The sequence below is a fragment of the Oncorhynchus tshawytscha genome, linkage group LG08 (genome assembly GCF_018296145.1).
Source record: "Oncorhynchus tshawytscha isolate Ot180627B linkage group LG08, Otsh_v2.0, whole genome shotgun sequence".
Classification (NCBI taxonomy): domain Eukaryota; kingdom Metazoa; phylum Chordata; class Actinopteri; order Salmoniformes; family Salmonidae; genus Oncorhynchus; species Oncorhynchus tshawytscha.
The window spans coordinates 12,828,631-12,854,265 of NC_056436.1; the positions used below are offsets into that span (position 1 = coordinate 12,828,631).

Genomic DNA, 25,635 nt, shown 5'->3' on the forward strand with positions numbered 1-25,635 from the left:
CTTTACATCAATGGAGAGTTTGTGTCGGGGAAACCAGCCCTAGGAGTCAGTATTAAGTCTGAGAGGTTAGAAACCAACTATGGTTTTATATCCGGCTTTTGAACTCTAGATTGAGTTCTGAGTGGTCAATTGAAAGTTATACATTAACGACCATCTGAGGGGTTTCTAGAACAGAGCAGATTAAAGAGCTGGCCTGTTAGCTGTTCCTCTAAGGGTCATTCTTCTACAGACCACTCGGAGTCTTGCTGCCTCTGCTTCGTCAGACAGAGAGGTTCTTACCTCCATGTTCACAGACAACCTTGTCTGCTAGCTTGGCCCCAGATCAGTTTGTGCTGTCTTGTCTTAGTAACCTCTATGGTTGTTGTCATGTTAAATAATAGCCTCTTCCTAGATCTGTTTGTGGTGTCATGCCAATTATTATCGTCTTTGTCATGGCCTGGTCCCAAATCCACTGTGCTGTCCTGCCAACTCCTATAGTCATTGTCATACCAAACTGGCATGACAATAACTATAGCAGTTGGCAAGACAGAACATCGAGATCTAGGAGAAAGTTTGCAACCAAGGGCCGCAGCTCTGTGGATGAATGTGCTGTGTAGAGCCTCTCACAAGACCGAAAAAAAATACACATTTCTTATTCACATTGGACAATAAAGTAGTTTGTTGTTGTTAGGTGCTACTACAAAATATTACATGACTGCTCATACACACAATCTGTTTATCAACACAATCACATCTCTCTCACTCTCCCAGCCTCCGTCTCTCATACAGATAGATGCCTGTTATTGTTATTATAATGTAGCCAATGTAACATTCACTGAAGACATTTTAGTCAATTAGCAGACCCTCTTATCCAGAGTAACTTACAATTAGTTCATTCATCTTAAAATAGCTAAGTGGGCCAACCACATATCAGCAGATTCAATACCAGTTGTAACAGTTCAAGTGGGAGTATTAGTGTTCTCAACTTGGGGCATGACGACAACAGTATTGACTCCTCCTTCCTAGCATGTTGAGTCTGAGTTCCTATCTGGTGGAGTTTCGGTCAATACTCCGTTAACTCCAAAATAAAACTAATCGAGCTGTCCAAAAGCAAATCATCTGTTTTGATTTCTCTGGCATTGTGGTTGTGATTGAGTATTAGGTCATAAATTGTGAGGTGGTCCTTGGAAGACAAGTGCTGAGGGATCTCTCTGTCGGAGAGCTGGTAGGAGGAGGGAGAAGTTGCTTTGTCAGCAGACACAGAGAATCGCTTCAGGTGCAAGACTGATTCTGTAAAAGTTGGGCCTATAATCACACACATTTTTGATGGACTAAAAAATGTAAAATCTCTAAACTCTAAAAGACAAAATAGCATCATCAACTAGAATCAGGAATTATATATATATATATATATATATATATAAATATATATACAAATATTACACTGTATAACTTGGGACATAAAACAATGAAGATACTATAGGCAGTGTTTTTAAATGTGAGAGCTCTAGTGAGAGAGTTCCTATGTTTTTATAACATACAGTATATGGCAAATAAACTTCAGACAATCAGACGCTAGGAACAATCAGACGCTAGGAGGATCTGGGAGGGGACAGGCTGGATTGCTGCTTCGCAAACACACACAAATATACATGAACACGCATGCGCACACACACTTCCTTAGTTTGCTTCTGATTTGATAATGCAAGAGAAAACACTACCTTACCTCCTGGGATCACTGCTTTTTTTCAACACGTACTCCATGCTCTCTCTCTCACACACACACCTCCTGTTGACCTCCCTCATCTAAATGCACACAGCATCATGTAACTTCTATAGCGACTGCCTGAGGTGAGGATAGAACAACAAGTCAGCTTCCTTTAGACTGCCTGCTGATACTAATCTAAATACTGTGTGTGTGTGTGTGTGTGTGTGTGTGTGAGTGAGTGAGTGAGTGAGTGAGTGAGTGAGTGAGAGAATGCAGTACGTGCTGAAAAAAGCAGTGATCCCAGGAGATACGGTAGTGTTTTCTATCGCATTATCAGATCAGAAGCAAACTAAGGAAGTGTGTGTGTGTGTGTGTGTGTGTGTGTGTGTGTGTGTGTGTGTGTGTGTGGGTGGATGTCCTCCTGGAGGAGAATGTGTTCTGAATCTTGCCTCTCAAATTGCCCCGGAGCTGCTGCCAATGCCTGCCTACATCGCGGTACTACATGGGGTACTACACACGGTACTATTCTACTTCTAATGACAAAGCCATTGAACCCTTGCATACATGTTACTTCAATCAACTGCTGTTAAGGACTTCTTCATTAGGGCTGCTATATCAGTAAACAAATAATAATGAGTAGTCTCAGGACTCAAGGGGAAGACACAGGGGAAGACATCTTTGGAGACACAGGGGAAGACATCTTTGGAGACACAGGGGAAGACATCTTTGGAGACACAGGGGAAGACATCTTTGGAGACACAGGGGAAGACATCTTTGGAGACACAGGGGAAGACATCTTTGGAGACACAGGGGAAGACATCTTTGGAGACACAGGGGAAGACATCTTTGGAGACACAGGGGAAGACATCTTTGGAGACACAGGGAAGACATCTTTGGAGACACAGGGGAAGACATCTTTGGAGACACAGGGAAGACATCTTTGGAGACACAGGGGAAGACATCTTTGGAGACACAGGGGAAGACATCTTTGGAGACACAGGGGAAGACATCTTTAAAGACACAGGGGAAGACATCTTTGGAGACACAGGGGAAGACATCTTTAAAGACACAGGGGAAGACAACTTTGGAGACACAGGGGAAGACATCTTTAAACACACAGGGGAAGACACAGGGGGACTGACATATTAAAAGACACAGGGGGAAGACATCTTTAAAGACACAGGAGCAGGACATAAGAGGCTAGTAGCAGTTGGTGTTCTGCGAGGAACTCAGAGGAAATACAGTAAGTTAGAAATGATAGCTAGCTATAGGGGCATATCAAAGCCAATACTGAGGCACTTACCTTTGAGTAGGAGTAGGTACACCAGAGGACATGAACATTGTGTTGTTCATGTTGTTGGCTACTGGCTTCGGCTGACTGCAGTAAAACACAAGATTACACCACTTTATTTTTACACTGTGAACACAGACTTATACACCGAATATGGGGTTAGATTACATTACTGTAGGAGTCCTGAATATACCACCATGACTGTAAGCATTATCATACAACACTACTGTGCTGTATGTAGTAACAAAAGATTACACCACTTTATTGCTACACTGTATGCGAAATCGTAATACATGTTTAAAAATATATATTCTTTTTTATACCCCTTTTTCTCCCCAATTTCGTGGTATTCAATTGGTAGTTACAGGCTCTCTCTGTTGTCCCATTGCTGTGACTCCCATATGGACTCGGGAGAGGCGAAGGTCGAGAGCCGTGCGTCCTCCAAAACACAACACAACCAATCGGCAATGCTTCTTGACACAATGCCCACTTAACCCGGAAGCCAGCCGCACAAATGTGTCGGAGGAAACCTCCGGCCAAATCCTCCCTAACCCGGACGACGATAAGCCAATTGTGCGCCGCCCCATGGGTCTCCCGGAAGCCTGGTCCTGTGCTAGCTGGCTGGCTGGGACTCTCTCTGCTTGGTCCTGTGCTAGCTGGCTGGGACTCTCTCACTGCTTGGTCCTGTGCTAGCTGGCTGGGACTCTCTCTCTGCTTGGTCCTGTGCTCGCTGGCTGGGACTCTCTCTCTGCTTGGTCCTGTGCTCGCTGGCTGGGACTCTCTCTCTGCTTGGTCCTGTGCTCGCTGGCTGGGACTCTCTCTCTCTGCTTGGTCCTGTGCTCGCTGGCTGGGACTCTCTCTCTGCTTGGTCCTGTGCTAGCTGGCTGGGACTCTCTCTGCTTGGTCCTGTGCTAGCTGGCTGGGACTCTCTCTCTGCTTGGTCCTGTGCTAGCTGACTGAGACTCTCTCTCTGCTTGGTCCTGTGCTCGCTGGCTGGGACTCTCTCTCTGCTTGGTCCCGTGCTCGTTGGCTGGCTGGGACTCTCTCTCTGCTTGGTCCTGTGCTCGTTGGCTGGCTGGGACTCTCTCTCTGCTTGGTCCTGTGCTCGTTGGCTGGCTGGGACTCTCTCTGCTTGGTCCTGTGCTCGTTGGCTGGCTGGGACTCTCTCTCTGCTTGGTCCTGTACTCGCTGGCTGGGACTCTCTCTCTGCTTGGTCCTGTGCTAGCTGGCTGGGACTCTCTCTCTGCTTGGTCCTGTGCTAGCTGGCTGGGACTCTCTCTCTGCTTGGTCCTGTGCTAGCTGGCTGGGACTCTCTCTCTGCTTGGTCCTGTGCTCGGACCATTAATTTCAAATTCACACTATAGTTCCATGTGTAGAGAAATAATAGTTAAATTAAATTTGGTATTTTTTTCTCCATCTCATCCATTTAATCTACAATTTTTCCCCCATCTGTAACGGCTTTCTTTAGGTGAAGTAGAGGCGGACCAAAATGCAGCATGGTGGTTATTCATGTTCTTTAATTTATAAAGACACTACACATGAGATAACTAACAAAAACAACAAACATGAGAAAACCTAAAACAGTCCTATCTGGTGCAAACACAAAGACAGGAACAATCACCCAGAGGGGCGTTCTTCTTTAAGGTTGCTGCCCCTATCATCACCAAGCCTATTTCTGACCTTTTTAAACTGTTTCTCCTCTCTGGGGTGGTTCCAATTGCTTGGAAGTCAGCCACAGTGCGTCCTTTATTTAAAGGGGAGATCAAGCTGATCCTAAATGTTATAGGCCAAAAGTGTTGGAAAAACTTGTCAATCAACTGACTAGTATTCCCTCTGGTATGCAATCTGGTTTCCGCTCAGGTTATGGATGTGTCACTGCAACCTTAAAGGTCCTCAATGATGTGACCATTATCCTTGATTCTAAGCAATGTTGTGGTGCTATTTTTATTGACCTGGCCAAAGCTTTTGATACGGTAGACCATTCCATTCTTGTGGGCCGGCTAAGGAGTATTGGCGCCTCTTACGGGTCTTTGGCCTGATTTTCTTACTACCTCTCAAAGAGTGCAGTGTTTAAAGGCAGAACATCTGCTGTCTCAGCCACTGCCTGTCACCAAGGGAGTACCCCAGGGCTCAATCCTAGGCCCCACGCTCTTCTCAATTTACATCAACAACATAGCTTCGTACCTCCTGAGCTCTCTCATCCATTTATATGCAGATGATACAGTCTTATACTCAGCTGGCCCCTCCCCAAATGTTATGTTAAACGCTCTACAACAAGCTTTCTCTGCCCTTAACCTTGTTCTGAACACCTCCAAAACAAAAAGGTCCTGTGGATTGGTAAGAAGAATTCTCTTCTCCTCATAGCTGTGATTACTACCTCTGTCGGTTTAGAACTTGAGGTAGTCACCTCATACAAGTACTTGGGAGTATGGTTAGAAGGTACACTGTCCTTCTCTCAGCACATATCAAGGTTATATCTAGACTAGGTTTCCTCTATCGTAATCGCTCATCTTTCACCCCAGCTGCCAAACTAACCCTGATTCAGATGACCATCCTACCCATGCTAGATTACGAAGACATAATTTATAGATCGACAGGTAAGGGTGCTCTCGAGAGGCTAGATGTTCTTTACCATTCAGCCATCAGATTTGCCACCAATGCTCCTTATAGAACACATAACTGCACTCTATGCTCCTCTGTAAACTGGTCATCTCTGTTTACCCGTTGCAAGTCCTACTGGTTGATGCTTCTTTATTAAACCCTCTTAGGCCTCACTATCTGAGATACCTACTGTAGCCCTAATCCTCCACATACAATACCTGTTCTGTCCATCACAGTTCTGTTAAAGGTCCCCAAAGCACACACATCCCTGGGTCACTCATCTTCTCAGTTCGCTACAGCTAGAGACTGGAACGAACTGCAACACACTCAAACTGGCAGCGCTGTAAAGTAAAAATACTTTAAAGTATTACTTAAGTAGTTTTTTGGGGGTATCTATACTGTACTATTTATATTTTGAACAACTTTTACTCCACTACATTCCTAAAGAAAATAATTTACTTTTTACTCCTTACATTTTCCCTGACACCCAAAAGTACTCGTTACATTTTGAATGCTTAGTAGGACAGGGAAATTGTCTAATTCACATACTTATCGAGACAACATCCACGGTCATCCCTACTGCCTCTGATCTGGCAGACTCACTAAACAGAGAACATCCCTGGTCGTCCCTACTGCCTCTGATCTGGCAGACTCACTAAACAGAGAACATCCACGGTCATCCCTACTGCCTCTGATCTGGCAGACTCACTAAACAGAGAACATCCCTGGTCGTCCCTACTGCCTCTGATCTGGCAGACTCACTAAACAGAGAACATCCACGGTCATCCCTACTGCCTCTGATCTGGCAGACTCACTAAACAGAGAACATCCCTGGTCGTCCCTACTGCCTCTGATCTGGCAGACTCACTAAACAGACAACATCCACGGTCATCCCTACTGCCTCTGATCTGGCAGACTCACTAAACAGAGAACATCCCTGGTCGTCCCTACTGCCTCTGATCTGGCAGACTCACTAAACAGAGAACATCCACGGTCATCCCTACTGCCTCTGATCTGGCAGACTCACTAAACAGAGAACATCCCTGGTCGTCCCTACTTCCTCTGATCTGGCAGACTCACTAAACACAAATGCTATGTTTGTTGAACTGTGCCCCTGGCTATCTGTACACTAAAAAAAATAAGAAAATCATGTTTGGTTTTTCTTAATATTATACATTTTAAATTATTTATACTTTTACTTTTGATACTTAAGTACTCAAGTAGTATTTTACTTGGTAACTTTCACTTTTATTGTGTCATTTTCTTTTAAGGTATCTTTACTTTTACTCAAGTATGAAAATTGGGTACTTTTTCCACCATTGCAAACTGGGCAGTTTTATCTCCATCTCTTTATTCAAAGATTCAATCATGGGCTGCGGTTCAAACTCATGAAAGACACACTCTGGTCTACTTACACTTGGCTTATGCCAATGGGGGAATCCCAGTCACAATCTTGGAGGGCAGTCCAAATGATTAGCCAAGCAAAGGAAGTTTGCAACGTAAGGCCCTGAGCCCTTGTTTTAGTCGAGTTTGCGAGTGTATAATTATGTTCACTCCGGGGCCTGAAACTCCCCATAATTCAAGTTTTCGACCATTGTACATCCACTAATAAAAGGCTGCAAAAACTTAAAAACATCAATGGAGAAGTCAACATACAAGTGCAAGTAAAAACAAATGTAAAAAGGTTAGACTGAATTGGTCCACTCACACAGACAGCATCGTGAGGAAGGCGCAGCAGTGCCTCTTCAACCTAAGGAGGCTGAAGAAATTCGGCTTGTCACCAAAAGCACTCACAAACTTCTACAGATGCACAATCGAGAGCATCCTGGCGGGCTGTATCACCGTCTGGTATGGCAACTGCACCGCCCTCAACCGTAAGGCTCTCCAGAGGGTAGTGAGGTCTGCACAACGCATCACCGGGGGCAAACTACCTGCCCTCCAGGACACCTACACCACCCGATGCTACAGGAAGGCCATAAAGATCATCAAGGACATCAACCACCCGAGCCACTGCCTGTTCACCCCGCTGTCATCCAGAAGGCGAGGTCAGTACAGGTGCATCAAAGCTGGGACCGAGAGACTGAAAAACAGCTTCTATCTCAAGGCCATCAGACTGTTAAACAGCCACCACTAACATTGAGTGGCTACTGCCAACACACTGTCAATGACACTGACTCTACTCCAGCCACTTTAATAATGGGAATTGATGGGAAATGATGTAAATATATCACTAGCCACTTTAAACAATGCTACCTTATATAATGTTACTTACCCTACATTATTCATCTCATATGCATACGTAGATACTGTACTCTATATCATCGACTGCATCCTTATGTAATACATGTATCACTAGCCACTTTAACTATGCCACTTGGTTTACATACTCATCTCATATGTATATACTGTACTCGATATTATCTACTGTATCTTGCCTATGCTGCTCTGTACCATCACTCATTCATATATCCTTATGTACATATTCTTTATCCCCTTACACTGTGTATAAGACAGTAGTTTTTTTGGAATTGTTAGTTAGATTACTTGTTCGTTATTACTGCATTTTCGGAACTAGAAGCACAAGCATTTCGCTACACTCGCATTAACATCTGCTAACCATGTGTATGTGACAAATAAAATTTGATTTGATTTGATTTGACTTAGACATTGTGCTACTAATTCACATGACGCCACAAACACATCTCGTAAAAGTAATGATGTTTTTGTTTGGTTATCTTTTGGAAATTGTCAAAAATTGTCCTTCAGAAGTTCTAGCTAGGCAGGGCTAACGTTAGTTAGCTCATTAATTTGCTAGCTATCCTACAGTAGGCGTATATTAATAATTTATAATATATTTAATATAAGTAGACATGCAATCATAATTGACTGTAGCGCGTATAAAGCACCCAGTGGCTGAAAACACAATCATCCCGGGATGAATGAGTGACACATTTCTGGGCAAGGGCGGTTCATTTAAAAATCATTCTTTCCTCCCTCGCCCCTTGCCCTGCAAGTGTATACTCGTCAGATGTCATGATACGTCATCAGAAGTGTCCACTTTGAGGGCTGAGGGGATAGGGTGTGTCTTTTAAGTGTTTGGACTGAAGCAATGGACACTTACTGACAGTTGTGGCTGCTCTGCATGATGTATTGTTGTGTCTACCTTCTTCCCCTTTGTGCTGTTGTCTGTGCCCGATAATGTTTGTACCATGTTTTGTGCTGCTGCCATGTTGTGTCGCTGTCATGTTGTGTTGCTACCATGGAGCGTTGTCATGTGTTGCTGCCATGTTGTGCTGCTGTCATGTTGTGTTGCTGTCATGTTGTGTTGCTGCCATGTTGTGTTGCTACCATGGAGCGTTGTCATGTGTTGCTGCCATGTTGTGTTGCTGTCATGTTGTGCTGCTGTCATGTTGTGTTGCTGCCATGTTGTGCTGCTGCCATGTTGTGCTGCTGCCATATTGTGCTGCTGTCATGTTGTGCTGCTGTCATGTTGTGCTGCTGCCATGTTGTGTTGCTGCCATGTTGTGTTGCTGTCATGTTGTGTTGCTACCATGCTGTGTTTTCATGTGTTGCTGCCATGTGATGTTGTCGTCTTAGGTCTCTCTTTATATAGTGTTGTTGTTTTTCTTGTCGTGATGTGTGTTTTGTCCTATATTTTAATTTTAATCCCAGCCCCCGTCCCCACAGGAGTTTTTTTGGTAGGCCGTCATTGTAAATAAGAATTTGTTCTTATTAACTGACTTACCTAGTTAAATATATATATATATATATATATATATATATATATATATATATATATTTTTTTTTTTTTTTTTTTAAGTATCCCACCCCTACCTTGTCACAACACAACTGAGTACTGATATCCTAATAGTATTAGCATACTGTTCGTTTCTCCTAAAATGTTTTCAAAGAATGTTCAACCTTTATAGTACTGCATCATATTTTCATCAGTATTTCTCTTAATAAGCAACTGAATTCATGATTCACTCACAGTACTACTAATGAGTGAGGGGGCACACAGATGGTCAGCAGAGTATTAACATGGAGATCCAATATTAGATCCCCCAGAGTCCAGCTAATAACTTGAAGGCACACTTAAGCAATAATGCTTGAGGGGGAGTGGTATATGGCCCGGGCTAAGGGCTATTCTTAGGCGCAACGCAACGTGGCGTGCCTGGATCCAACCCTTAGCCATGATATATTGGCCATATACCACAACCCCCCCCCCCGAGTTGCTATTATAAACTGGTTACCAACAAAATTAGAGCAGTGAAAATTTTGTCATACCAGTGGTATACAGTCTGATATACCACGGCTGTCAGCAAATCAGCATTCAGGGCTCAAACCACTCAGTTTATAATAAGGAACATATTTTTAACTACTTTTTTTAAACCTCCATATAAAATCCCAAGTCCAAAACAATAAAAGAGTATGTTGATCCAGTTCAGACAAGGAAAAGGGGAATGTTATAGGAATATAGTGTCCCTAAAAATATATCTCTAGTTTAGTAAAATTCTGACAAACAAGTTAAATCTCAACAGAAATATTTACGACTAACAATAGTGTAAAAAGCCAGCGTCCGCTTTTATCCAGGACCCTAATACTATAATAACTGAGATAAGGATATAATGAGAGGATATAATGAGATCTCACTCACCTCCTTTAGAGGGTAGAAAGCAACAGTCCGGCTAGCCAAATACAGCTAACCATTCAAGCGCTGCTGTAGCCAGCTGCCTACCCTGGTCCGCTCTGCTCTTAACTGAGCCAGCAGCATCTTAATGAACTACACTGCTGCTGTCTCCAAGGAGACCCAGCAGTCACATGACTATGATGATACAGTCCCCTCCCCTCCTCTCCTCTCCCTCAATTCAATTTAAATTTAAGGGGCTTTATTGGCATGGAAACATATGTTTACATTGCCAAAGCAAGTGAAATAGATAATAAACAAAAGTGAAATAGACAATAAAAAAATTCAAAAATAAATAATAATAAATCTTTTTCTCAATACCGCACTTCATCTCAACCTCTAAATAGACTAGATTTTTTCTCCCATCATTTTGTTTTTGTCGTTCTGTGAAATAAATGCATGACTGCCTTCTCTGACAATGACATTTACATACGTGCACAGTTCCTTCACCCAGGCAGCGATGACTTATCCAAGGCCCATTACATAAAAGGTCTTTCATATACAGCACTATACTATCCTCTGAGAAGTAAACCATCAAACCTTTCAGCAAACAGTGTACAAATATAACTCCTATTTACTGAGTGGTATTAATAGTGGGGGAAAAGACTCTTATATAAAAAGGAATGACGTGCTCTGAGAATCACTTTCTCGGCAGGTAAAACTCTGTATATGTTGTTCTCTAGAACTAGATGGTGACCATATTGATTCTGTCCCTGCTTACAAATATCTGGACAGACCGAAAGCTGTCTTTTAAAAAGCATACCGATGACTTAGTTAAGAAGCTAAGAATAAAAATGGGCTTCTTTTCTAGAAGTCGGTCCTGCCTCTTGCTAAATAGTAGAATGCAGATTATTCCGTTGACTTTCTGCCACTTCATTAAAGCCGTCAGATGCAGTTTCTTATAAAACGCACTGCGCTTTATTACGGGAGACATGTTTAGTACTCATCACTGCATTATCTACCAGAAAGTTGGATGGCCCTCTGTGATGTCATCACTGCATTCTCTACCAGAACGTTGGATGGCCCTCTGTGATGTCATCACTGCATTATCTACCAGAAAGTTGGATGGCCCTCTGTGATGTCATCACTGCTTTCTCTACCAGAAAGTTGATGGCCCTCTGTGATGTCATCACTGCATTCTCTACCAGAAAGTTGGATGGTCCTCTGATGTCACATAGGTTGATACATGAAAACATAGCAATGTATAAAGCCCTTTATAAAAAAGTCCCACTGTACCTAACATCACTACTAAACCTCAGACATAGGAGTTACCACCCCTGGTCTCAGGGATTGATAACTCTGGAAAATCCTTTGGTGTCGGAGTTAGGTAAATCAGCTTTTAGTTCTTGGGCCTTATTTGTGGAACAATCTTCCAAATGTTATTACAAAATAATGTTTTGGTGCCTGTAGAGCAATTCAGAAAGCTGATTGAGGACCTTATCACTGATGATGATTAGAATAATTGTTTTAAATGTTGCTTTGCATTTTGTATTTATATTTTGATGTGTGCATTTTCTGTCATTTCTTTAATTCAAGGCTCATCTGTAAAAGGGACCTTGGTCTCAGTATGACTCACTGATAATGATTTCAGTCACACGTGATGTCACAAGTTCCCATCACAACGATCCACAACCCAATAAGAGGTGCCACAGAGGTCAAAAGGTCAAATTATAAGAACAAGTCAACAGTATATTTAGGCATTCTATGATCAAAGTTCTGCAATGAGCTAGCTTAGCGTTGTCACGAAGAGTGGGCATCTAATGGCAATGTATGACATCCTACTCATTGTGCCTTGCCTGTGGCATCGAGGACAGAGAAGAGAAGGCTGTACTTTCATAAATGTCCCCTAGCTTTCATATCAGTCTCGCCTCTATTCCTGGTGAGACATCTCTTTCCTTCAATTTCTGACTTCAGAAATCAGCTTGAAGGAAAGCATTTGGAAATAATATATGCAATCTGCAGGCTGCAAAAAAAATGATCAAATGAATCCACTACTTCCCAGTAATGCACTCTCTCCCCCTTTCTCTCCGTCTGTCAATATCCCTGTCATAAAATTCAAATCGTACTCACAACAAAGTGAATTGCATAGCTATTTCCAATTGCAATGACACTATTGACTAAAGGAATAAAACAACATGAGACAATCGCACTAGAGGTCGACTGATTATGATTTTTCAACGCCGATACCGATTATTGGAGGACCAAAAAAGCCGATACCGATTAATCGGCAGATTTTTTTATTTTTCATTTGTAATAATGACAATTACAACAATACTGAATGAACACTTATTTTAAATAGTACCTGCAAAACACCAGTATCAACGTCAACAGTGAAGAGGCAACTCTGGGATGCGGCCTTCTAGGCAGAGTATCTCTGTCTCGTGTCTGTGTTCTTTTGCCCATCTTAATCTTTTATTGTTATTGGCCAGTCTGAGATATTGATTTTTCTTTGCAACTCTGCATAGAAGGCCAGCATACCGGAGTCGCCTCTTCACTGTTGATGTTGAGACTGGTGTTTTGCTGGTACTATTTAATGAAGCTGCCAGTTGAGGACTTATGAGGTGTCTGTTTCTCAAACTAGACACTCTAATGTACGTGTCCTCTTGCTCAGTTGTGCACCGGGGCCTCCCACCCTTTCTATTCTGGTTAGAGACAGTTTGCTCTGTTCTGTGAAGGGAGTAGTATACAGCGTTGTACGAGATCTTCAGTTTCTTGCCAATTTCTCGCATGGAACAGCCTTCATTTCTCAGAACAAGAATAGACTGATGAGTTTCAGAAGAAAGTTCTTTGTTTCTGGCCATTTTGAGCCTGTAATCGAACCCACAAATGCTGATGCTCCAGATACTCAACGAAAGAAGGCCAGTTGTATTGCTTCTTTAATCAGCACAACAGTTTTCAGCTATTCTGGTTTTCTAATGATTAATTATCCTTTTAAAATGATAAAAACTTGGATTAGCTAACACAACGTGCCATTGGAACACAGGAGGGATGGTTGCTGATAATGGACCTCTGTACGCCTATGTAGATATTCCATAAAACATCTGCCGTTTGCAGCTACAATAGTCATTTACAACATTAATAATGTCTGCGCTATATTTCTGTTCAATTTCATGTTATTTTAAATGGACAAAAAAACAAAATGGCTTTTCTTTCAAAAACAAGGACATTTCTAAGTGACCCCAACGGTGGTTAACTTTTTTTTTTTTTAAAGGCATACTTAGCCTACATATCAATGCATACACACAAACTATCAAGGACATTTAAACACTGTCATCCTTATTGCACTGTTTCCTTTCGGTTCAGGCCTACTAATACAAATTCAGGACATTTCAAAAACTTCATCCTCTCAGAATAAATGTGTCCTTATTAGAAAAAAAGACTAGATCAACGTCCTAAATGGCAGCCATTACATCTGGCCATGTCTTTAACACTGCAGCCAGAGATCCATTTAAACGCCATCATCCTAATTGCACTGTTTCATTCATTCCCTTTATAGTGCACTACTTTTGACCAGGGCCAATAGGGCTCTAGTCAAAAGTAATTCACTATAGGGAATAGAGTGCCATTTGGAACCAACTTTAGGGCTTTGCAAAAGATAATTTAAGATAGTGGATGTTTTTCCCCCCAAAATGTTTTCCAAAAAGGGTTCCAGGGAATATTACTGGAAGGAAGAGCAGTGTAATTGCCTCAGATTTTAAATTGAAATATAAAAATTAAGAAGTAGAATCCATGTGCAAAAGAAACGGAACATTGTGCCATCTGGTCAGAGCCGATATGGTGATGAGAGAGTCTGGTTTTATGAGATTTACTTCTAAGGCTGAGGTTTTACAGTCTGAATATTACTTTTCAGCCCCATCTAACTTCATTATGGTCCATAATATTGCACTACTCAGACTCATCCCCTGCTGTCACCACATTCTGATAACAATTGTGTGTTTGGTTTGGTTGAACCCAGAAACTAGTTTTCAACATCCTTCCTATTTAAAAGGGAAGGGAGGGATAGAGGGAGGGAAGGAAGGGAAAGTGATGAATAGAGGGAGAGAGGAAAGAAGTGTGGAGAAGAGAGGGATGGAGGGAGATGACAGCCAGGAGAGGGAGGAACTCTGAATAACCCTCATCCTGCGTCAACTTTTACTGGGACTCCAAAATAGCAACAAAGCAGCACACTAACAATAGCCTGGTCCCAGATCTGTTTGTGCTGTCATGCCAAACAACAATCATATGGTAGGAGTAAGCAAGAAAGCACCAATAGATCTTTTGCCTACTCCAATGTCATTGTCAAGTCAGACTTAATGTTTTCCATGACAATTCCATCATGAGTTGGCAAGAAACCAGTAACAGACTGGCACCCAGGCTACAGAAACTAGCTATAGGCTATAGCAAATCTGGTTACTAGTGGGGCACAGTCAACTTGAGGTCAGTTTTAGCTTCAATCTACACATGTAAGGCAATATACACTCACCGGTCAGTTTATTAGGTACACCACCCCATTCATGAAAATGGATCGCTCCTACTGACAGTGAGTCAAGTAGCTGTGGCTTGCTATATAAAAGCAGGCAGACAGGCATCGAGGCATTCAGTTACTGTTCGATATGGAACACAGTAGATATTATTCTGAAATAACATGAAATGTACAGAAATGTAATTTCGGTTAAGTGACAGCCAGTAGGATATAAAACTGTTTCTATAATGATTTAAGAAAGGCTTCACAGCCAAAGCCTTAGATTTATAGCAAAGCTCCAGCTCCAGCTTCATTACATAACAAACAACGAGTTGATGAGGACCAAAATGTTGTTCAAAGCACCTACAGAAATAGAATCACTTAGAACCGCTTTTCAAAACACCCAATTGGCAACAGAGCCTTCAGAAAGTATTCATACACCTTGACTTATTCCACATTTTGTTGTATTTCAGCCTGAATTCAGAATTGATCAAATATATATATTTTTTCTCTCTCACCAATCTTCACACAATAGCCCATGACAAAGTTAAAACATGTTTTTAGAAATGTTTGCAAATTTATTGAGAATGAAATACAGAAATATCTCATTTATATAAGTACTCACACCCCTAGGTCAATACTTTGCAGAAACACCAGCGAGTCTTTCTGGGTAAGTCTAAGAACGTCCCACACCTGAATTGTGCAACATTTGCCCATCATTACTTTTTAAAATGTTTTTATTATTCTTCAAGCTCTGTGAAATTGGTTGTAGATCATTGCTAAACAAACATTTTCAGGTCTGGCCCTAGATTTTCAAGACGATTTAAGTCAAAACTGTAACTTGGCCACTCAGGAACATTCACTGTCTTCTCGGTAAGCAACTCTAGCGTAAATTTGGCTTTGTGTTTTATGTTCTCGTCCTGTTGAAAGATGAATTCATCTCCCAGTGTCGGGAGGAAAGGGAACTGAACCAGGTTTTCCTTTAGGATTCTGCCTGTTGCTTAGCTCCATTCCATTTATTATTATTTTTGGAAAAAACTCCTCAGTCCTCAACGATTACAAGCATAACATGATGCAGCCACCACTATACTTAAAAATATGGAGAGTGGTACTCAGTATTGTGTTGTATTGGATTTTCCCCAAACCTAACACTTTGTATTCAGGACAAAAATTGAATTGCTTTGACACATTTCTTACAGTATTACTTTAATGCCTTGTAGCAAACAGGATCCATGTTTTGGAATATTTTTTATTCTATACAGGTATTCTTCTTTTCACTCTGTCCATTAGGTCCGTTCTCCTACCACAGCCATTAAGCTAACTGTTTTAAAGTCACCATTGGCCTCATGGTGAAATCCCTGAGTGGTTTCCTTCCTCTCCGTCAACTGAGTTTAGGAAGGACGCCTGTATCTTTGTAGTAACTGGGTGTATTGATGATACACAATCAAAAGTGTAATTAATAACTTCACTATGCTCAAAGGGATATTCAATGTCTGCTTTTTACATTTTTACCCATCTACCAATAGGTGCCCTTCTTTGCGAGGCATTGGAAAACCTCCCTGGTCATTGTGGTTGAATCTGTGCTTGAAATTCACTGCTCGACTAAGGGACCTTATAGATAATTGTATGTATAGGGTACAGAGATGAGGTAGTCATTCAAAAATCACATGTAACACTTTTATCGCACACAGAGTGAGTCCATGCAACTTATGCGACTTGTTAAGCACATTTTTACTCCAGAATTTATTTAGGCTTGCCATAACAAAGGGGTTGAATAGTTATTGACGCAAGACATTTCAGCTTTTCATTTTTAAATAAATTGTAAACATTTTGAAAAAACATAATTCCACTTTGACATTATGGGGTATCGTGTGTAGACCAGAGACAAGCATATCTACATCTAATCCATGTTAAATTCAGGCTGTAACACCCCACAATGTGGAGAAAGTCAAAGAGTGTGAATACTTTCTGAAGGCCCTGTATAATAATCCAATTACTTAGAATATAATATATGATTATATTTCTATGCAAGCACCCATCTCTCAATAAACCAATCTAACACATCAGCTTTTTCACATATAACTAAATAATCGTGGCCCTCCAATCTTAGTGAGAAACTATTGACAATGCACCATCAATTGGCAGCGAGCTTGAAAGCCAATGATTTTATCCTATGGAGTTTGGACAACTTACAGTGCAGCACTTGATGACATCAGACACAGATGGACTCTCTTGGTGAAGTAGACATAAGAGGGCAGTTTCATGGACACAGATTAGGCCTAGACGTTCCATGAGCAATCTCCTTTGAACATGCTCTTTAGTCTAGGTGGGCAGCTCCCGCACAGCCCAGTCAAAGCTCTTCTCTGTCCTGGCACCCCAATGGTGGAACCAGTCTCCCTCCTAATGTCAGGACAGAGTCCCTGCCCATCTTCCCAAAACATCTGAAATCCTACCTCTTTAAGAAGTATCTTAAATTACACCCCCACAAAACAAAAAAATGATAAGCACTTGTCTTTCCCTACTAGCACTGACTTTGGTGACAACTACCTTGTTGAGGGAAAATGAACTTACTACGACTGTGGTATGTTATTTTATGACCTAGCTATCTTAAGATGAATGCACTAGTGTAAGTCACTCTGGATTAGAGAGTCTGCTAAATGACTCATGTATGTCTAGTACTAGGCTTAATCTGTGTCCAGTGGTGACAGAAGAGTCCACATGTACTTACACAGTGTGTGGCACGCTGTCCTGGGGTTTCTCTAACTGCTCAGGGAACACTGGGTGAGGTAGCTCTCCAATGGGGACACAGCCCAGAGACTTACTGATGGCGTGACTTAGCTTTTTAGCTGGAGACTTCTGTGAGAGGCAGAAACAAGACAGACGGTGGACATCATATTCACTATTTTTATTATCACGGTTAGGGGTTAATTAGAATTGAATTCAGGACATTCAGTCAATTCATGAAGTAAACGGAAATTCCAGTTTACTTCCTGAATTGATTGAAGTGAAATGGAATTGACCCCAACCCTGTCTGTTATAATGTGGAAACTGCTTATAGAAGTAGTGTAAAGAGATGTATAGTAATTGACCTTAACTATTTCTAAAATACCCAGTTACATTATGCAATGCATAGTGTACTGAGAATTACAAGGTTTGTTCATGCAGAATGGGACCGAATTCATAGTTCTTTGCTTTGTCCTAGATGTTTTCTCTGACAATTGAAATAACCTTTTTCTACTTCCAAATATGCTCAGCCATTTCATTCTGGGCATGATGCCCTCAAAATAAAATAATCATTACCATCCTGATCGCAGGCACACAGAGTTCAGGATTGGATTTGGAACCAGTGTAAATCATTCTCCCAGCTTCAATTTACATCACACTGATTGAAAATTGGGAGAATGCTGGCATTGGCATAGCATTCAATTTAATTAGCTGAAATGAGTAAAAACCCATAAATCTGAATATTTAAAAAGGTTAGTTCATGTAGAAACAAGCCCAATGCTCTGCTTATGCATGCAGGCGGCTATTGGATTGTCAGAGCGCAAAGGAAGGCTGAATCTTAGTATTCGATGAAACTATCATAACTTATCTTTGGTGTGTATAAGTGTGATTGTGGGAGGTGGTCTCTTTCTCAAAGGACTGTCTCCTCTCCGCCTCCTCTCCTTCATTGTACTGACCTGAAAGCACTGAGCAGCTGAAAGTCTAATAATGAGCTTCCACCATATTCTTTTCACCTGTCCATTCTTTTTCCAACCAGTTCAGATGAAGGGGAGGAGAAAAGGACAGGAGGGATTTTAATAAGCAATTGAGATAGAGACTTTGTGGTTGCCGTGCCTACCCAAGAGGAGTGCTCCTTCATCTGATGCTGGTTGCTATGGGGACCATTGGCATGGCCACGCCAAAAGCAGCTTTGACAGAGTTGGTAGCCATGGCACTGTTGGCACCGGTAACGGAACCCCACCATACTTTCACTCCGGCAATAAGAACATTCCACGGGATGGAAGGCTAGAGGAAACCACAGAGAAAGGGTTAGTAGGCCACTGATGAAATGTTGATACAGTGAGACTTAACATATAAGATTTATTATAAGACATTTTAATAGCACATATATGCTTAAAAATAAGTTATAAAGCATTATACCTACAGGTTTTAAGTCAAATCTTACCCCATTTCTCGATACAAATGCTTAGATTAGAATGACTATTATTGGTGTTCGGCAAATCACTGTGAAAATAAAGTCAAGAGAACTAATAACAGGGGAAACGTTACCATTTTCAACATTAGCAAGTCGATGCATGAGAGGTAGCCACACGAGACACTGGGGGGGAGGATCTGCCATCAGAATGTCCAAAAACGTGTTCAGCAAGATCTTCTTCTATATTCAGTTAGACAGAGAATAACTTCTAAATACAAAACACATCATCATTGGGCTCTGGTCAAAAGTAATGCAGTATATAGGGAATAGGGCACCATTTGGGACGTAACCCATAGTGAAATAAATGGACACCACTGCAAAAGGTCATCTTCAATAATAGATGAACGTGCCCTGCTTATTGCAGACAACCTTTTGGAGTAGTTTTTTATGGTCTGTGGACTGTATTTACAAGGTTCCTCCCTCATCCTATGTTCATATCTCTCTCTCTCTCTAAGTATATTATACATGTTGTATATTATTTCAGTGAGAGAAACCCTCTTGGTATGTCCAACCTACCTGCTGAGGGAAGCATGTCCGTACGGCGTGTTCTGTGTATCCAAACGACGGGCCCTCGAACACAGCTGTGGGCAGCTTCAGAACTTCACGAAGAAACTGGTCAAACTTAGCAAAGGCCATCACACCATTAGAGTCAGAGATCTGGGAGAAGATACCTGAGAGAGAGGAGAGAGAGAAGTAGAGAGGGAGAGAGAAAGGTGGTGAGTACACCAGATTGATGTACAGTACATCAGTTTACATACATCTACACCATTTCTACAATGTATTGAATATGAGCTATGATCCTTCTTCACACTTCCATCTTAAACTACAACAAGGTTAGTGCTGGAAATGTGACTCAACAGCGTCCCTTTGTGTATAATTTATGCAACTGCGGACACTGTAGCCCAGGGGTTCTCAAACTTTTGGGGCCACGTACCCCTTTTGTTAAAGCAAATTCATCAGGAACCCAGTTTAAAAAGCAGAACACAAATCAAGTAAGATAAAAAAAAATATATAAGGATAATAGGAATTTTACTTAAGTCTCGGGCCCTGGAAAGGAACATTTTAAAGGCCTTCCTCTTGGCATTGGAGAGAACATCTTTCAGTTTAAGCAAATATTTAAAGATAATATCCTACAATTTAAAAATAATACCACAGAGAAAACATTTCAGTTTTTCAGCTTAAATTACAGTGCCTTCAGAAAGTATTCACACCCCTTGACTTTTTCCACATTAGTTGTGTCACCATTTGCCCATTATTCTTTCCAAAAGTCTTCAAGCTCTGTCAAATTGGTTATTGACCATTGCTAGACAACCATTTTCAGGTCTGGCCCTAGATTTTCAAGACGATTTAAGTCAAAACTGTAACTCGGCCACTCAGGAACATACACTGTCTTCTCGGTAAGCAACTCTGGCGTAAATTTGGCTTTGTGTTTTATGTTCTCGTCCTGTTGAAAGATGAATTCATCTCCCAGTGTCTGGAGGAAAGGGAACTGAACCAGGTTTTTCTTTAGGATTCTGCCTGTGCTTAGCTCCATTCCATTTAGATTTTTTTTTACCTGGAAAAACTCCCCAGTCCTTAACGATTACAAGCATACCCATAACATGATGTAGCCACCACTATACTTGAAAATATGGAGAGTGGTACTCAGTATTGTGTTGTATTGGATGTGCCCCAAACACAACACGTTGTATTTAGGACAAAAAGTGAATTGCTTTGCCACATTTTTGCAGTATTACTTTAATGCTTTGTCGCAAACAGGATGCATGTTTTGGAATATTTTTATTCTGTACAGGCTTCCTTTTCACTCTGTCATTTAGGTTAGTATTGTGGAGTAATTACAATGTTGTTGATCCGTCCTCAGTTCTCCTATCACAGCCATTAAACTCTGTTTTAAAGTCACCATTGGCCTCATGATGAAATCCCTGAGCGATTTCCTTCCTCTCTGGCAACTGAGTTAGGAAGGACACCTGTATATTTGTAATGACTGGGTGTATTGATACACTATCCAAAGTGTAATTAATAACTTCACCATGCTCAAAGGGATATTCAAGGTCTGATTTATTAAAACATTTTTACCAATCTACCAACAGGTGCCCTTGTTTGCGAGGCATTGGAAAACCTCCCTGGTCTTTGTGGTTGAATCTATATTTGAAATTCACTGCTTGACTGAGGAATCTTACAGATCATTTTTATATGTGGGGTACAGAGATGAGGTAGTCATTAAACTATTATTGCACACAGAGTCCATGCAACTTATGTGACTTGTTCAGCTTTTACATTTTTATTAATGAGTAAACATTGCAAAAAACATAATTCCACTTTGACATTATGGGGTATTGCGTGTAGGCCAGTAACAAAAATATCTAAATGTAATCAATGTTAATATCCCTGTGAGCCTCCCAGGCCCATGTTGCCCAGGGTTAAGAACATACATTGTAGATGAATAATATGACATTGTATTGCATTACACCCTCTAAATGTATTCCATGTGACCAACATGTCTAATATGTTGTTAGTAATATTCATTAAAATAAAATGAGAACACTTTAAAAAAAAAAAAAATTTACATATAATTTTGAGATCTGGCCACAGACGCAACTTTGAGTTCCCCCCCACTTTAAGAACCCCTGTTGTAGTCTATATGTATTCAAATGTCTCAAATGATTTCCTGTTGTCTGATACAAACTAAGCCATCAAATTAAACAGTGTGACTACTGCTGTTCACTGTCCTTTAGGTTGCTTTAACTGTGACCTCTACCCTGGGCTAAGTTCACGAAGATATACTTACAACGTAGTTTGTCCACTATTTTCCCTCCACACATAGTCGCCAACATTGACTTCATCGAGAAAATGCTCAGCTTCCCGTGGCCTTCACTAAACACACAAACAAACAATTTGGAAAATGTATCTATTCACAACTGAAACACACACTTATCATACCGACAAAGGAGAAGCCTCTTCCCTTTTCAATAAAGCAAATACTTTTCCCCCCATGATTTGATAGCTTTAGCTGGTTGACCACAATATAGAACTTCTGAATCTATCTTGACCATGTTGTCTGAAGGCCCAGAATCATTTGAAGGGGAGAGCTCACAATTCAGTCCAGCATACTGATTACTTTAGTCCAGGTAGACACAGACACATTAATTTGATATATTTACAGTCTGGACTCCAACATTGCTCGTCCTAATATTTCTATATTTCTTAATTAACTCCATTATTTTCAGATGTGTGTATTGTTAGATATTACTGCACTGTTGGAGCTAGGAACACAAGCACTTCGCTACACCCGCAATAACATCTGCTAAATATATGTATTGCATAGTAAGAAATTATATCTTGTGGGCCTCCCAAGTGGTGCAGCATCTCAGTGCTTGAGGCGTCACTACAGACCTGGGTTTGATCCCAGGCTGTCTCAAAGCCGGCCATGACTGGGAGACCCATGAGGCGGCAGACAATTAGCCCAGCGGCGTCCGCGTTAGGGGAGGGTATGGCAGGATGGGACTTCCTTGTCCCATCACACTCTAGCTACTCCTTGTGGCAGGCCAGGCGCCTGCAAGCTGACTTTGGTCACTCACTGGACGGTGTTTCCTCCGACACATTGGTGAGGCTGGCTTCCAGGTTAAGCGAGCAGTGTGGCTTAGCAAGGTCATGTTTCGGAGGACGCATTGGCTCTCGACCTTCGCCTCTCTCAAGTCCGTAGGGGAGTTGCAGAGATGGGACAAGACTAACTACCAATTGGATGTCAAGAAAAAGGGGTAAAAAAAATACAAAAAAAATAAAAATCTCTAGTTCTGAAAATAAGGTGTTGCACTATACTTAAATCTACAGACATGTACATGCACTTTTCATACAGCAGTTCAAAGCAAATGTATACACGTCATCCTGCTCCCTCTGGCGCTCGACGTCGCCGGTCGACAAACCACCGGTCCTGGCAACCCACATTGTGCACACCTGGCAACCCACATTGTGCACACCTGGCAACCATCATTGCACACACCTGGCAACCATCATTGCACACACCTGGCAACCATCATTGCACACACCTGGCAACCATCATTGCACACACCTGCTCCCTATGGTAACGCACACCTGGACTTCATCATGACCCCGATTACTCTCCCTTCATATAGCCCTCACCAACCTCCGTCATCAGGCAGTATTGGTTGTGTTTTCATGTCCAGACACTTCTCTTGTTTGGTAACTCTCCACATTCGTTATTATTAAAAACCCACCATCTGCACCTGCTTCCTGACTCCCTGCGTCGTCGTTACAACACAATGTACAAAACATTAAGAACATCTTCCTAATATTGAGTTGCACCCCTTTTGCCCTGAGAACAGCCTAAATTTGTTAGGGCATGGACTCAACAAGATGTCAAAAGCGTTCCATGTTGACTCCAATGCTTCCCACAGTTGTGTCAAGTTGGCTGGATGTCCTTTGGGTGGTGGACCCTTCTTGATACACACGGGAAACCGTTGAGTGTGAAAACCCCAGCAGCGTTGCAGTTCTTGACACAAACCGGTGCACCTGGCACCTACTATCATACTCCGTTCAAAGGCATTTAAATATTGTGTCTTCCCAATCACCCTCAATGGCACACATACACAATCCATGTCTCAATTGTCTCAAGGATTAAAAATCCTTACTTAACCTGTCTCCTCCCCTTCGTCTACACTGATTGAAGTGGATTTAACAAGTGTCATCAATAAGGGATCATAGCTTTTACCTGGATTCATCTGGTCAGTCTGTCATGGAAAGAGCAGGTGTTCCTAATGTTTTGTCCACTCAGTGTATAGTGTATGTAATATTCTATATCAAATGTATATCCTCTGTCTAATGTAGTGCACCTGTCATATGTAGCCACCATGAAGTTGAGGAGCAGACTGATGGACTGCTCTACGTTGATCTGGTGCACGGTGGGAAGACGCTTGTTGAGCTGGTAGTAGATGGAGGACAAGATGGTCTCCAGTCTAGACACGTTAATCTCTGCGTTGTGGTCCAGTGTGTTCAAACCGCTGTCACGGAACGCCTCGATCATGTTCCACACATCTACCAGGTGCACTGGGAGGAGGAGGGGAAAGATTGACAAAATAATAGATTTCTTCTAAATTAACTAATTACGTTTAAGTGTACCGTATTTGAAACAAACATATGTGACATTGTTGTGTGTACAGTTCAATAAGTTAGGAGAGTAAGATCTTCAGTAAAGGAAACTAAAAGAGCCCGACAGCGAGAACTTACGGTTGCATCTTTTCTGCACGAATCTTAGCTTGCAGGCCGTCCTATAGGTTGACAGTCTGATGACGTCAAAGTTTTGTCCCCCTGATAAAAATAAAAAGATGAATCAACAAACTAACACAACCGCACACACACACACAAAACCCACTGTATGGGGAAGGGGAATGTACAGTACAGTGTAACGTGAATGGCTTGGCTAAGACACAGCAGTGTGAATGATTAGTGCTGGTTTTCCTCTGTAGATTTCACTCAGACAGTGCATGTAGTGAAGGGGTTCTCAAACGTTTTGGGGCCGGGGACCCCTTTTGTGATAGCAAATTCATCAGGGACCCCTTTATAGTCAGAACACAATTCAAGTAAAAAAAACAATAGCATACAAGGAGTTGTACTGTGACTTTGGCAGTGCATTGCCGGATGAACCAAGTCTAGGGCCCTGGGAAAGACCATTTTAAAGGCTCTCTCTTGGCATCGGAGATACATTTTTGCAGTTTTCAAGCAAATTTAATGCAATGATACACATTTTGTCAAGGGGAACAAAAATTCAATGTTGCAGCTTTAAAGCTAATACCCTGCAATTCTACACATTTTGCCATGAGGCAGAAAGAAAGCTTTGCCGTTTTAAAGCTTAAATGACAGTGCATTTACAGTTGAAGTCGGAAGTTTACATACACCTTAGCCAAATACATTTAAACTCACAATTCCTGACATTTAATCCTAGTAAAAATTCCCTGTCTTAGGTCAGTTAGGATCACCACTTTATTTTAAGAATGTGAAATGTCAGAATAATAGTAGAGAGAATGATTTATTTCAGCTTGTATTTCTTTCATCACATTCCCAGTGGGTCAGAAGTTTACATACACTCAATTAGTATTTGGTAGCACTGCCTTTAAATTGTTTAACTTGGGTCAAACATTTTGGGTAGCCTTCCACAAGCTTTCCACAATAAGTTGGGTGAATTTTGGCCCATTCCTCCTGACAGTCAGTTTTTTAGGATCCTTGATCGCACACACCTTTTCAGTTCTGCACACAAATGTTCTATAGGATTGAAGTCAGGGCTTTGTGATGGCCACTCCAATACCTCGACTTTGTTGTCCTTAAGCCATTTTGCCTTTGGAAGTATGCTTGGGATCATTGTCAATTTGGAAGCCCCATTTGCGACTAAGCTTTAACTTCCTGACTGATATCTTGAGATGTTTGTTTCAATATATCCACATAATTTCCCATCATCATGATGCCATCTATTTTTTGAAGTGCACCAGTCCCTCCTGTGGCAAAGCACCCCCACAACATGATGCTGCCACCCCCGTGCTTCACGGTTGGGATGGTGTTCTTCGGCTTGCAAGCCTCCCCCTTTTTCCTCCAAACATAACAATGGTCATTATGGCCAAACAGTTCTATGTTTGTTTCATCAGACCAGAGGACATTTCTCCAAAAGGTGCGATCTTTGTCCCGATGTGCAGTTACAAACCGTAGTCTGGCTTTTTATGGC

General features: G+C 41.6%; 1 protein-coding gene across 10 annotated transcripts in view; it reads right to left on the reverse strand.

The window, feature by feature from the left end:
* Nucleotides 1-25,635, reverse strand: part of LOC112256903 (dystrobrevin beta) — a 55,971-nt gene that overhangs the window by 22,364 nt on the left and 7,972 nt on the right. For 6 of the 10 annotated variants that reach the window (XR_006083863.1, XM_042325248.1, XM_042325247.1 and 3 more), the window contains exons 3-10: nt 24,150-24,230; nt 23,756-23,969; nt 21,694-21,779; nt 19,422-19,576; nt 18,980-19,085; nt 18,549-18,715; nt 17,436-17,563; nt 2,991-3,065 (exon numbers count right to left, since the gene is read on the reverse strand). Coding sequence is in view for 9 of the 10 variants with exons in the window: in XM_042325248.1 (XP_042181182.1) it covers nt 2,991-3,065; nt 17,436-17,563; nt 18,549-18,715; nt 18,980-19,085; nt 19,422-19,576; nt 21,694-21,779; nt 23,756-23,969; nt 24,150-24,230 (1,012 nt within the window). In the remaining variant the exon portion in view is untranslated. The other 4 variants (XM_042325250.1, XM_042325249.1, XM_042325246.1 and 1 more) reach the window with 3 other exon arrangements.